Raw genomic sequence first — 11,225 nt, forward strand, 5'->3', positions numbered from 1 at the left:
AGCTATGGAAAATAAGTGGGATATGGTATAGTGAAATAAAGATACTTCAGCGTTCTGTGAAGTCACCTGATCTAATTATAGCCATATTGGGATTTCCAGCTGATCTAATTGTAGCCATATTAGGTAGTGTACGGAGCTGTAAGTTAGGCCAGCAACAATGTTTATCCCAGCATGCATGTGTGGCTGTGTGTGTGGGGCTGTGAGCATGTGTATGTGTAACCAAGGCATCATTATGAAATCACTCCAGTGTGTGAAAGTGACTATGCTCTGTGCAGCCAGGTTGTCATAGCATTGACACACCTTGGAGAGTTCTAATCCATCTTCCCAGCAGGGCAATGTGTGTGTGTGTGTGTGTGTGTGTGTGTGTGTGTCTGTCTGTGAGCATTGGCACATATTTAAGAATTACAAATCCATCTTTCTAAGGTTTCAAAGAGTATCTGACCAATGGCTATCCATCATTGGGAAATAATTCCCATTCCCAGACACATTTATCCCTCTCCTCAGTTGGAGAAACCAGCCTGTCGAGGTGTGTGTGCGCGTGTGTGTGGCAGAGACGCAACCCTTCAAAGCTTAACTTCAGCACACACAAGGGAAGCCAGACAAGTCACCACTATCTGTAAATCTATATGCTGTCCCCGGATCATGTTCCCCTTTGAGACTCCGACTCCCATAATTCCCTGGCATTTCCTGGTCAGCTTCCTGGTCAGCTTCAGGGGCTGAGGAAGGAGAATCTGATAAGTGTGTCAATGGGTCAAAAGGGGGAGAACGGTTTATGTGTGAGTGAGTCGATGTTCTTGAAAAATGCTTAACAACAGATTTCACATATAACATGTAAAGTGCCTCATTTAATGCTGGGGGACAATTTTCCTTTAAATGTGTTCTAATTGTCAAGACGGAGGATAGTAATATATTTGAACACATTTCTGAAGTTTTACCAATTATATTTGGTTCACTATTCCATAACAGCCAGCCAGTGTGTTGTTTACTCTCCCAATCACCCAATGTATGTGTAGTCTTGTGTGTATATGTCAAATTGACTGTGTGTGTGTCACATCGCCAGGTGGACTCGTAACCATGAGTTACCGAACAGGAAAACATGACGCATCCTAGGCGATAAACAGATAATGGGCCTTCCCTGAAATTCCTCTGACGGACCGCACCCCCCAGGAACTGTTTACTGTTTACGAGCACACACACACACACATCTGTTGACTTTTTAAACCGGAACATTTCCCAGAAGCCTCTTTGACTCAGTGGGTAGTGTGTCTGTGTCCTGTTGTTAGCTCGTTAGCGTTAGCATCCAGGGTAGCAGAGGTACTGACATGGTCGTAATGACCCACATATCTTAATTTATCTCCCAGAGGTCATACATTACAGTAAAGCACAGATGTATAGGATTGTTGCTCTGTGTGTGTGTGTGTGTGTGTGTGTGTGTGTGTGTGTGTGTGTGTGTGTGTGTGTGTGTGTGTGTGTGTGTGTGTGTGTGTGTGTGTGTTGCTCTGTGTGTGTGTGTGTGCGTGTTGCCCTGTGTGTGTTGCTCTGTGTGTGTTGCCCTGTGTGTGTTGCTCTGTGTGTGTTGCTCTGTGTGTGTGTGTTCACTGGTATTTACTGGCAGAAGGGTTCATTTTAGGATGCAGTAAGGTGGTCTGAGTTGGTTCTAATAACCTCCATTAATCACCCAGAGGACAGGAGTGTCAGGCTCACCTCTCAGACCCAGAGAGAGAGTGTGTGTGTGTGTGTGTGTGTGTGTGTGTGTGTGTGTGTGTGTGTGTGTGTGTGTGTGTGTGTGTGTGTGTGCGTGCGTGCGTGCGTGCGTGTGTGTGTGTGTGTGTAGGGGTGTGTGTGTGTAGGGGTGTGTGTGTGTGTGTGGGGGTGGGTGTGTGGGGGTGTGTGTGTGTGTGTGTGTGGTGGAGGGTAAAGTCATCGCCTGTACCTGTTGTTTGAGCTGGTGCATGAGCCTGTCCTTTTCTCTCTTCAGTGACATCACCTCATCCTGTGATTTCTTACGTTTAGAGGAGGACAGTTCCAGTAGGGCTATGTTAGCATCCTTCTCACTGATCGCAGCTAGAAGAGCCTGCTGCCTGGGAGAGGAGGGAGAGGGGGATGACAGGGACAGAGAGAGAGGAAGAGAGATGGTTAGGAAGACATTGGTTGTTTCTCAAAATGCAGACCGTGCTCAGAGCACACTACCCTGCTCAGAGCACACTACCCTGCTCAGAGCACACTACCCTGCTCAGAGCACACTACCCTGCTCAGAGCATACTACCCTGCTCAGAGCAAACTACCCTGCTCAGAGCATACTACCCTGCTCAGAGCATACTACCCTGCTCAGAGCACACCACCCTGCTCAGAGCATACTACCCTGCTCAGAGCATACTACCCTGCTCAGAGCACACTACCCTGCTCAGAGCATACTACCCTGCTCAGAGCATACTACCCTGCTCAGAGCATACTACCCTGCTCAGAGCACACCACCCTGCTCAGAGCACACCACCCTGCTCAGAGCATACTACCCTGCTCAGAGCATACTACCCTGCTCAGAGCATACTACTCTGCTCAGAGCATACTACCCTGTTCAGAGCATACTACTCTGCTCAGAGCATACTACCCTGCTCAGAGCATACTACCCTGCTCAGAGCATACTACCCTGCTCAGAGCAGACTACCGTGCTCAGAGCATACTACCCTGCTCAGAGCATACTACCGTGCTGAGAGCATACTACCCTGCTCAGAGCACACTACCCTGCTCAGAGCATACTACCCTGCTCAGAGCACACTACCCTGCTCAGAGCACACTACCCTGCTCAGAGCATACTACCGTGCTCAGAGCACACCACCCTGCTCAGAGCATACTACCCTGCTCAGAGCATACTACCGTGCTTAGAGCATACTACCCTGCTCAGAGCACACTACCCTGCTCAGAGCACACTACCCTGCTCAGAGCACACTACCCTGCTCAGAGCACACTACCCTGCTCAGAGCACACTACCCTGCTCAGAGCATACTACCCTGCTCAGAGCATACTACCCTGCTCAGAGCATACTACCCTGCTCAGAGCACACTACCCTGCTCAGAGCATACTACCCTGCTCAGAGCATACTACCCTGCTCAGAGCATACTACCCTGCTCAGAGCACACCACCTTGCTCAGAGCACACCACCCTGCTCAGAGCATACTACCCTGCTCAGAGCATACTACTCTGCTCAGAGCATACTACCCTGCTCAGAGCACACTACCGTGCTCAGAGCATACTACCCTGCTCAGAGCATACTACCCTGCTCAGAGCAGTCTACCGTGCTCAGAGCATACTACCCTGCTCAGAGCATACTACCGTGCTCAGAGCATACTACCCTGCTCAGAGCATACTACCCTGCTCAGAGCATACTACTCTGCTCAGAGCATACTACCCTGCTCAGAGCACACTACCGTGCTCAGAGCATACTACCCTGCTCAGAGCATACTACCCTATTCAGAGCAGACTACCGTGCTCAGAGCATACTACCCTGCTCAGAGCATACTACCCTGCTCAGAGCATACTACTCTGCTCAGAGCATACTACCCTGCTCAGAGCACACTACCGTGCACAGAGCCTACTACCCTGCTCAGAGCATACTACCCTGCTCAGAGCAGACTACCGTGCTCAGAGCATACTACCCTGCTCAGAGCATACTACCGTGCTCAGAGCATACTACCCTGCTCAGAGTATACTACCGTGCTCAGAGCAGACTACCCTGCTCAGAGCATACTACCGTGCTCAAACCATGCAAATTGGAGCACGAGAGGGTAGGAGTATGATTCCAAATCAAAATGGAGCACGGAGGGCACTTCTCAAATGCGTACTCCGTTTGTACATATGTTGAAGCATGCATCGATGCAAACTTCAACGGATAGTATGCAAAGAAATATGACGCAAGCGCGTAAAAAATCACGAAAACATTCTTGAAATCAATGGCGGCCATTATTTGAGCTGAAGCGAGAGAAAATACACTCCGACTTCGGAATGAAATGTTTTCTTTTCACATCTCATATCTTGCCTGATGACAAAATGTAATACCGTAGATCGCAAGCCCATAATAAGTCAATAGGGTTACTACTACAGATAACTAGCCAGATAGCCACAAATAATTGTTAGCTGGCTACCCACGAAAAATGTACATCTATATTAAGATTCATATATAGCTAACTGACAGATATGAAGTAAAACGATTGCTTTGTGTACATCTTGTTTTATCTCTATTGTTATTATCCAGGCTGGAAGAAGGGTGAGTTAATGGGGACGTGCAGCGTGCAGCGTAATACAGTAGGGGAAGTGTGAGGTAATACAGTAGGGGGAGTGTGAGGTAATACAGTAGGGGGAGTGTAAGGTAATACAGTAGGGGGAGTGTGAGGTAATACAGTAGGGGGAGCGTAAGGTAATACAGTAGGGGGAGTGTGAGGTAATACAGTAGGGGGAGTGTGAGGTAATACAGTAGGGGAAGTGTGAGGTAATACAGTAAGGGGAGTGTAAGGTAATACAGTAGGGGGAGTGTAAGGTAATACAGTAGGGGGAGTGTGAGTTAATACGGTAGGGGGAGTGTGAGGTAATACAGTAGGGGGAGTGTGAGTTAATACGGTAGGGGGAGTGTGAGGTAATACAGTAGGGGGAGTGTGAGGTAATACAGTAGGGGGAGTGTGAGGTAATACAGTAGGGGGAGTGTGAGTTAATACAGTAGGGGGAGTGTGAGGTAATACAGTAGGGGGAGTGTGAGGTAATACAGTAGGGGGAGTGTGAGGTAATACAGTAAGGGGAGTGTGAGGTAATACAGTAGGGGGAGTGTAAGGTAATACAGTAGGTGGAGTGTGAGGTAATACAGTAGGGGGAGTGTGAGATAATACAGTAGGGGGAGTGTGAGGTAATACAGTAGGGGGAGTGTGAGGTAATACAGTAGGGGGAGTGTGAGTTAATACGGTATGGGGAGTGTGAGGTAATACAGTAGGGTGGGTGTGAGGTAATACAGTAGGGGGAGTGTGAGTTAATCGTGTAGGGGGAGTGTGAGGTAATACAGTAGGGGGAGTGTGAGTTAATACGGTAGGGGGAGTGTGAGGTAATACAGTAGGGGGAGTGTGAGGTAATACAGTAGGGGGAGTGTGAGGTAATACAGTAGGGGGAGTGTGAGTTAATCCTGTAGGGGGAGTGTGAGGTAATACGGTAGGGGGAGTGTGAGGTAATACAGTAGGGGGAGTGTGAGGTAATTCAGTAGAGGGAGTGGGAGGTAATACAGAATGGGGAGTGTGAGGTAATACAGTAGGGGGAGTGTGAGGTAATACAGTAGGGGGAGTGTGAGGTAATACAGTAGGGGGAGAGTGAGTTAATACGGTAGGGGGAGTGTGAGGTAATACAGTAGGGGGAGTGTGAGGTAATACAGTAGGGGGAGTGTGAGGTAATACAGTAGGGGGGGTGTGAGTTAATCCTGTAGGGGGAGTGTGAGGTAATACAGTAGGGGGAGTGTGAGGTAATACAGTAGGGGGAGTGTGAGGTAATACAGTTTGGGGAGTGGGAGTTAATCCTGTAGGGGGAGTGTGAGGTAATACAGTAGGGGGAGTGTGAGGTAATACAGTAGGGGGAGTGTGAGTTAATACGGTAGGGGGAGTGTGAGGTAATACAGTAGGGGGAGTGTGAGGTAATACAGTAGGGGGAGTGTGAGGTAATACGGTAGGGGGAGTGTGAGGTAATACAGTAGGGAGAGTGTGAGGTAATTCAGTAGAGGGAGTGGGAGGTAATACAGTAGGGGTAGTGTGAGGTAATACAGTAGGGGGAGTGTGAGGTAATACAGTTTGGGGAGTGTGAGGTAATACAGTAGGGGGAGTGTGTGGTAATACAGTTTGGGGAGTGTGAGGTAATAAAGTACGGGGAGTGTGTGGTAATACAGTTTGGGGAGTGTGCGGTAATACGGTAGGGGGAGTGTGAGGTAATACAGTAGGGGGAGTGTGAGGCAATACAGTAGGGGGAGTGTGAGGTAATACAGTAGGAGGAGTGTGAGGTAATACGGTAGGAGGAGTGTGAGGTAATACAGTCATTGTAGAGGTGAGGGGGTAATGGAGACTGGTTCATTGTAGAGGAGAGGGGGTAATGGAGACTGAGTCATTGTAGAGGAGAGGGGGTAACGGAGACTGTCATTACAGTGTCCTAACCCCTCTGTGTTCACACAATTAAGTATGACCAAACTGTAGGGTTAGGAGGACCAAACTGTAGGGTTAGGAGGACCAAACTGTAGGGTTAGGAGGACCAAACTGTAGGGTTAGGAGGACCAAACTGTAGGGTTAGGAAGACCAAACTGTAGGGTTAGGAGGACCAAACTGTAGGGTTAGGAGGACCAAACTGTAGGGTTAGGAGGACCAAAATGTAGGGTTATGAGGACCAAACTGTGGTCACACATATGTATTTAAAAGTTACTAGGAGAGTGTACAGGGAGAGTAAACCCCCAGACCTACAGAAAAACAACCAGACACCAGAGAGAGAGAGAGAGTGAGAGAGAGAGAGAGAGAGAGAGAGAGAGAGAGAGAGAGAGAGAGAGAGAGAGAGAGAGAGAGAGAGGGAGAGAGAGAGAGAGAGAGAGAGAGAGAGGGGAGAGAGGGAGGGAGAGAGAGGACAGAGTGAGGGAGAGAGAGATAAAGGGAGAGGGAGAGGGAGAGGGAGAGAGAGAGAGAGAGAGAGAGAGAGAGAGAGAGAGAGAGAGAGAGAGGGAGAGGACAGAGAGAGAGAGAGGGAGAGAGAGAGGGAGAGGGAGAGAGAGAGAGAGAGAGAGAGAGAGAGAGAGAGAGAGAGAGAGAGAGAGAGAGAGAGAGAGGGAGAGAGAGGGAGGGAGAGAGAGAGGACAGAGAGAGATAGCCCCAAGGCCTACAGTAAAACCACCAGATAGAGACAGGGAGAGAGAGAGGACAGAGAGAGACAGCCCCAAGGCCTACAGTAAAACCACCAGATAGAGACAGGGAGAGAGGGATAGAGAGAGAGAGAGAGAGAGAGAGAGAGAGAGAGAGAGAGAGAGAGAGAGAGAGAGAGAGAGAGAGAGAGAGAGAGAGAGAGAGGACAGAGAGATAGCCCCAAGGCCTACAGTAAAACCACCAGATAAGACAGGGAGAACCAGAGAGGGTTTACAATGGCAGCCTTCCGTATTAATACATTCTGACCAGAGAGAGTGCGCTGAATCATTGTTGTGATGAGTTGTGCACATAATATTCGTATTGACATGTATTCATTCACTCAATACTAACTAGATTATATGTCAAGTTAGTAGCTCTCCTCTCCTGTCCTCTCCTGTCCTCAGTAGTAAATGAACAGTTCATCTCTTCTCCATGGCAGACAGACATTGCAGTGCTCATGCTTTCCGTGGTCCAGTGTAGCGGTATACTGTTAGCGTGTAGACTGGGCTGGTACTTTTAGTAGAGTAAACATAACGCACCCTAACTCCAGACTGTTAAAAAGGGGATGAAATGAAGAGTGCGTTACATGTTTGCAGTAAGGTAAAGGTTGTGGGGGGAGCTACGGAGGAGGCAGGGTGGGGGAGGGGTGGTATTCCACAGACTCATTTAAAAAACGTCCTACATTGGAGTGGAAGCCTGTGTTTTTATTCCATGATTTAAATCCCTGTAGAAATATCTCCATTCTGAAAATAAACACTATCTAAGAATAAAGTCGTCTAGCCCTGGAAATCCACATTCTGTGTTTTCAGTCCAATTATCTGAACGCTGGCTCTGGAATCCCCTTATTCAGGGCGATTAATAGGGTCTGTGTGTGTGTGTGTGTGTATGTGTGTGTGTGTGTGTGTGTGTGTGTGGATCTGAGCCCTTAATCACACCATTAATCACTGTGCTGGTCCAGGGTGACACCCCTCGTCTCCACACACCTCTCCTGTTATTCCTTTTAACGCTCGCTACAGAGGGAACACACACACATACACACAGGGTGCCTGCATTAGAGCAAGTGTAGAGGTACCTGTCGGGGAGGGAGCACTCTGTAACCTTTAACCTTTAGCACATTCATTACATGGAGGAACACTCAGAATTATGCAGCTAGAAATACGCTGCATAGAACAGACACTAGTCCAGAACCCACATAATAGAATAGTTTGTTTGGTCAGTTCTATAAATCAAAGTTATAGCCACAATAATTTGATGATATCCTGGTATAAAAAGTAGAGTTGTAAAATGACAACGATGTAAAAGCTGTAAAAGAATTGGAAACAATGTAAATATTATAGATGTAAAGTAACAGCAACAGCCTTCACAAAAAGAGCCTAAACAAACCATATATTTTAACAAGAGTAGCAACAGCATTCACAATAACAGCCTAAACAAACCATCTACTTTAACAGGGGGAACAACAGCCTTCACAATAAGAGCCTAAAGAACCATCTATTTTAACAGCAGGAGCAACAGCCTTCACAATAAGGGCATAAAAAATCTATTATAACCAAGTACCTCTAACAGACCTAACCTTTGAATGTCCTTGTCATGCTACCACAGATGCAGGTCGTAACCACAGCCATAGGTTCCTACCACATATGTAGGTTGTTACCACAGCCGTAGGTTCCTACCACAGATGTAGGTTGTTACCACAGCCGTAGGTTCCTACCACAGTTGTAGGTTCCTACCACAGTTGTAGGTTGTTACCACATATGTAGGTTGCTAGAACAGACGTACAGTTGAAGTCGGAAGTTTACATTCACCTTAGCCAAATACATTTAAACTCAGTTTTTCACAATTCCTGACATTTAATCCTAGTAAAATTCCCATTTTAGGTCAGTTAGGATCACCACTTTATTTTAAGAATGTGAAATGTCAGAATAATAGTAGAGAGAATTATATATTACAGCTTTTATTTCTTTCATCACATTCCCAGTGGGTCAGAAGTTTACATTCACTCAATTAGTATTTGGCAACATTGTCTTTAAATTGTTTATCTTCAGTCAAACGTTTCGGGTAGCCTTCCACAAGCTTCCCACAATAAGTTGGGTGAATTTTGGCCCATTCCTCCTGACAGAGCTGGTGTAACTGAGTCAGGTTTGTACTCCTCCTTGCTTGCACACAATTGTTCAGTTCTGCCCAAAAATGTTCTATAGGATTGAGGTCAGGGCTTTGTGATGGCCACTCCAATACCTTGACTTTGTTGTCCTTAAGCCATTTTGCCATAACTTTGGAAGTATGCTTGGGGTCATTGTTCATTTGGAAGACCTTATTTGCGATCAAGCTTTAACTTCCTGACTGATGTTGCTTCAATATACAGTGCCTTGCGAAAGTATTCGGCCCCTTGAACTTTGCGACCTTTTGCCACATTTCAGGCTTCAAACATAAAGATATAAAACTGTATTTTTTTGTGAAGAATCAACAACAAGTGGGACACAATCATGAAGTGGAACGACATTTATTGGATATTTCAAACTTTTTTAACAAATCAAAAACGGAAAATTGTTGTTACCACAGCCGTAGGTTGCTACCACAGCCGTAGGTTGCTACCACAGATGTAGGTTGCTACCTCAGATATAGTTTGTTACCACAGCCGTAGGTTGCTACCACAGCCGTAGGTTGCAACCACAGATGTAGGTTGCTACCTCAGATGTAGGTTGCTACCACAGATGTAGGTTGCTACCTCAGATGTAGGTTGCTACCTCAGATGTAGGTTGCTACCACAGATGTAGGTTGCTACCTCAGATGTAGGTTGCTACCTCAGATGTAGGTTGCTAGCCCAACAGCAGTTGAACACAGGAATACTGTGTACATTACTTTATCGTAGGCTAAATAGAGTTGACTAGTGACTTGTGTTTTTTCTGTCCCTGGGCGTATAAGGGTATGGAATGCAGCACCATGCGTTAATGGTAATAAACACACCACAGATTAACAGCCGAACACGTCGGCCATTTTAAAATCTTCTCACCAACCCACACACAAGGAAGAGGGCCAAGTCCCGATTCCTTTCCGTGTCTACTCTCCTGGTTTCCTTTCCTTTATGAGCCCGTATGGGTAACGACTGGATAGGTTTCTTATTTACGTTGATAAGGTTCGTATGGCTTTCCTCTATTATGTTTCCCCAAATAACTGGGAACAAAGCAAGGAAAGGTCCCATGAGTAAATATCAGGGAATAGGAAACATGCTACAAGGAAGGAAGCATTTTAAACAATATTTGGACAGGTCAGTTGTGCCATTCCTTCGAAAAGCAGAGGGTAGGGGTGTGTACGTTTGCGTGTGTGTGTGTGTGTGTGTGTGTGTGTGTGTGTGTGTGTGTGTGTGTGTGTTGTGTGTGTGTGAGAAAGGGGAGGTTTATCTTATCTGCAGGACCATCTGGAGAGCCCAAACACAAATCCATCTTCAGCTTGACACTCAAATAAAGACTCCCTAAAATTCACCCCTCTGTAAAACTAACCCACCCCCTTACCCCAATGTAAAACTAACCCACCCCCTTACCCCAATGTAAAACTAACCCACCACCTTACCCCAATGTAAAACTAACCCACCCCCTTACCCCAATGTAAAACTAACCCACCCCCTTACCCCAATGTAAAACTAACCCACCCCCTTACTAACTTACCCCTCTGTAAAACTCACCCCCTCACCCTGCTGTAAAACTAACTCACCCCTCTGTAAAACTAACTCACCTCTCTGTAAAACTCACCCCCTCACCCTGTTGTAAAACTAACTCACCTCTCTGTAAAACTCACCCCCTTACCCCCCAGTAAAACTCACCCCCTCACCCTGCTGTAAAATGAACTCACCCCTCTGTAAGACTCACCCCCTTGTAAAGCTCACTAACTCACACCTCTCGAGGGCTCCCGAGTGGAGCAGCTGTCTAAGGCACTGCATCTCATTGTTTGGTGCGTCACTACAGACACCCTGGTTCAAATCCAGGCTGTATCACAACCGGCCGTGATTGTCCCATAGGGCGGCACACAATTGGCCCAGCGTTGTCCGAGTTAGGGGAGGGTTTGGCCGGGGTAGGCCATCATTGTAAACAAGAATTTGTTCTTAACTGACTTGCCTAGTTAAATAAAGGTTCAATAAAAAACACCTCTGAAAAACTCACCTCTGTAAAACTCACCTCCTCATACCTCTGTAAAACTCACCCCCTTACCTGTATGTAAAATTCACCCCCTTATCTGTATGTAAAAATCACCTCCTTATACCTCTGTAAAACTCACCCCCTTACCTGTATGTAAAATTCACCTCCTTATACCTCTGTAAAACTCACCCTCTTA

General features: G+C 46.8%; 1 protein-coding gene across 1 annotated transcript in view; it reads right to left on the minus strand.

Moving 5' to 3' along the window:
* LOC139367367 (ELKS/Rab6-interacting/CAST family member 1-like) overlaps nucleotides 1-11,225 on the minus strand; it is a 341,621-nt gene that overhangs the window by 109,802 nt on the left and 220,594 nt on the right. Inside the window, exon 16 of the mRNA XM_071105566.1 lies at nucleotides 1,934-2,081. Within this exon, the coding sequence (XP_070961667.1) occupies nucleotides 1,934-2,081 (148 nt within the window). The remainder of the gene's footprint in view (nucleotides 1-1,933; nucleotides 2,082-11,225) is intronic.

This window comes from Oncorhynchus clarkii, chromosome 16 (genome assembly GCF_045791955.1).
Source record: "Oncorhynchus clarkii lewisi isolate Uvic-CL-2024 chromosome 16, UVic_Ocla_1.0, whole genome shotgun sequence".
Lineage (NCBI taxonomy): Eukaryota > Metazoa > Chordata > Actinopteri > Salmoniformes > Salmonidae > Oncorhynchus > Oncorhynchus clarkii.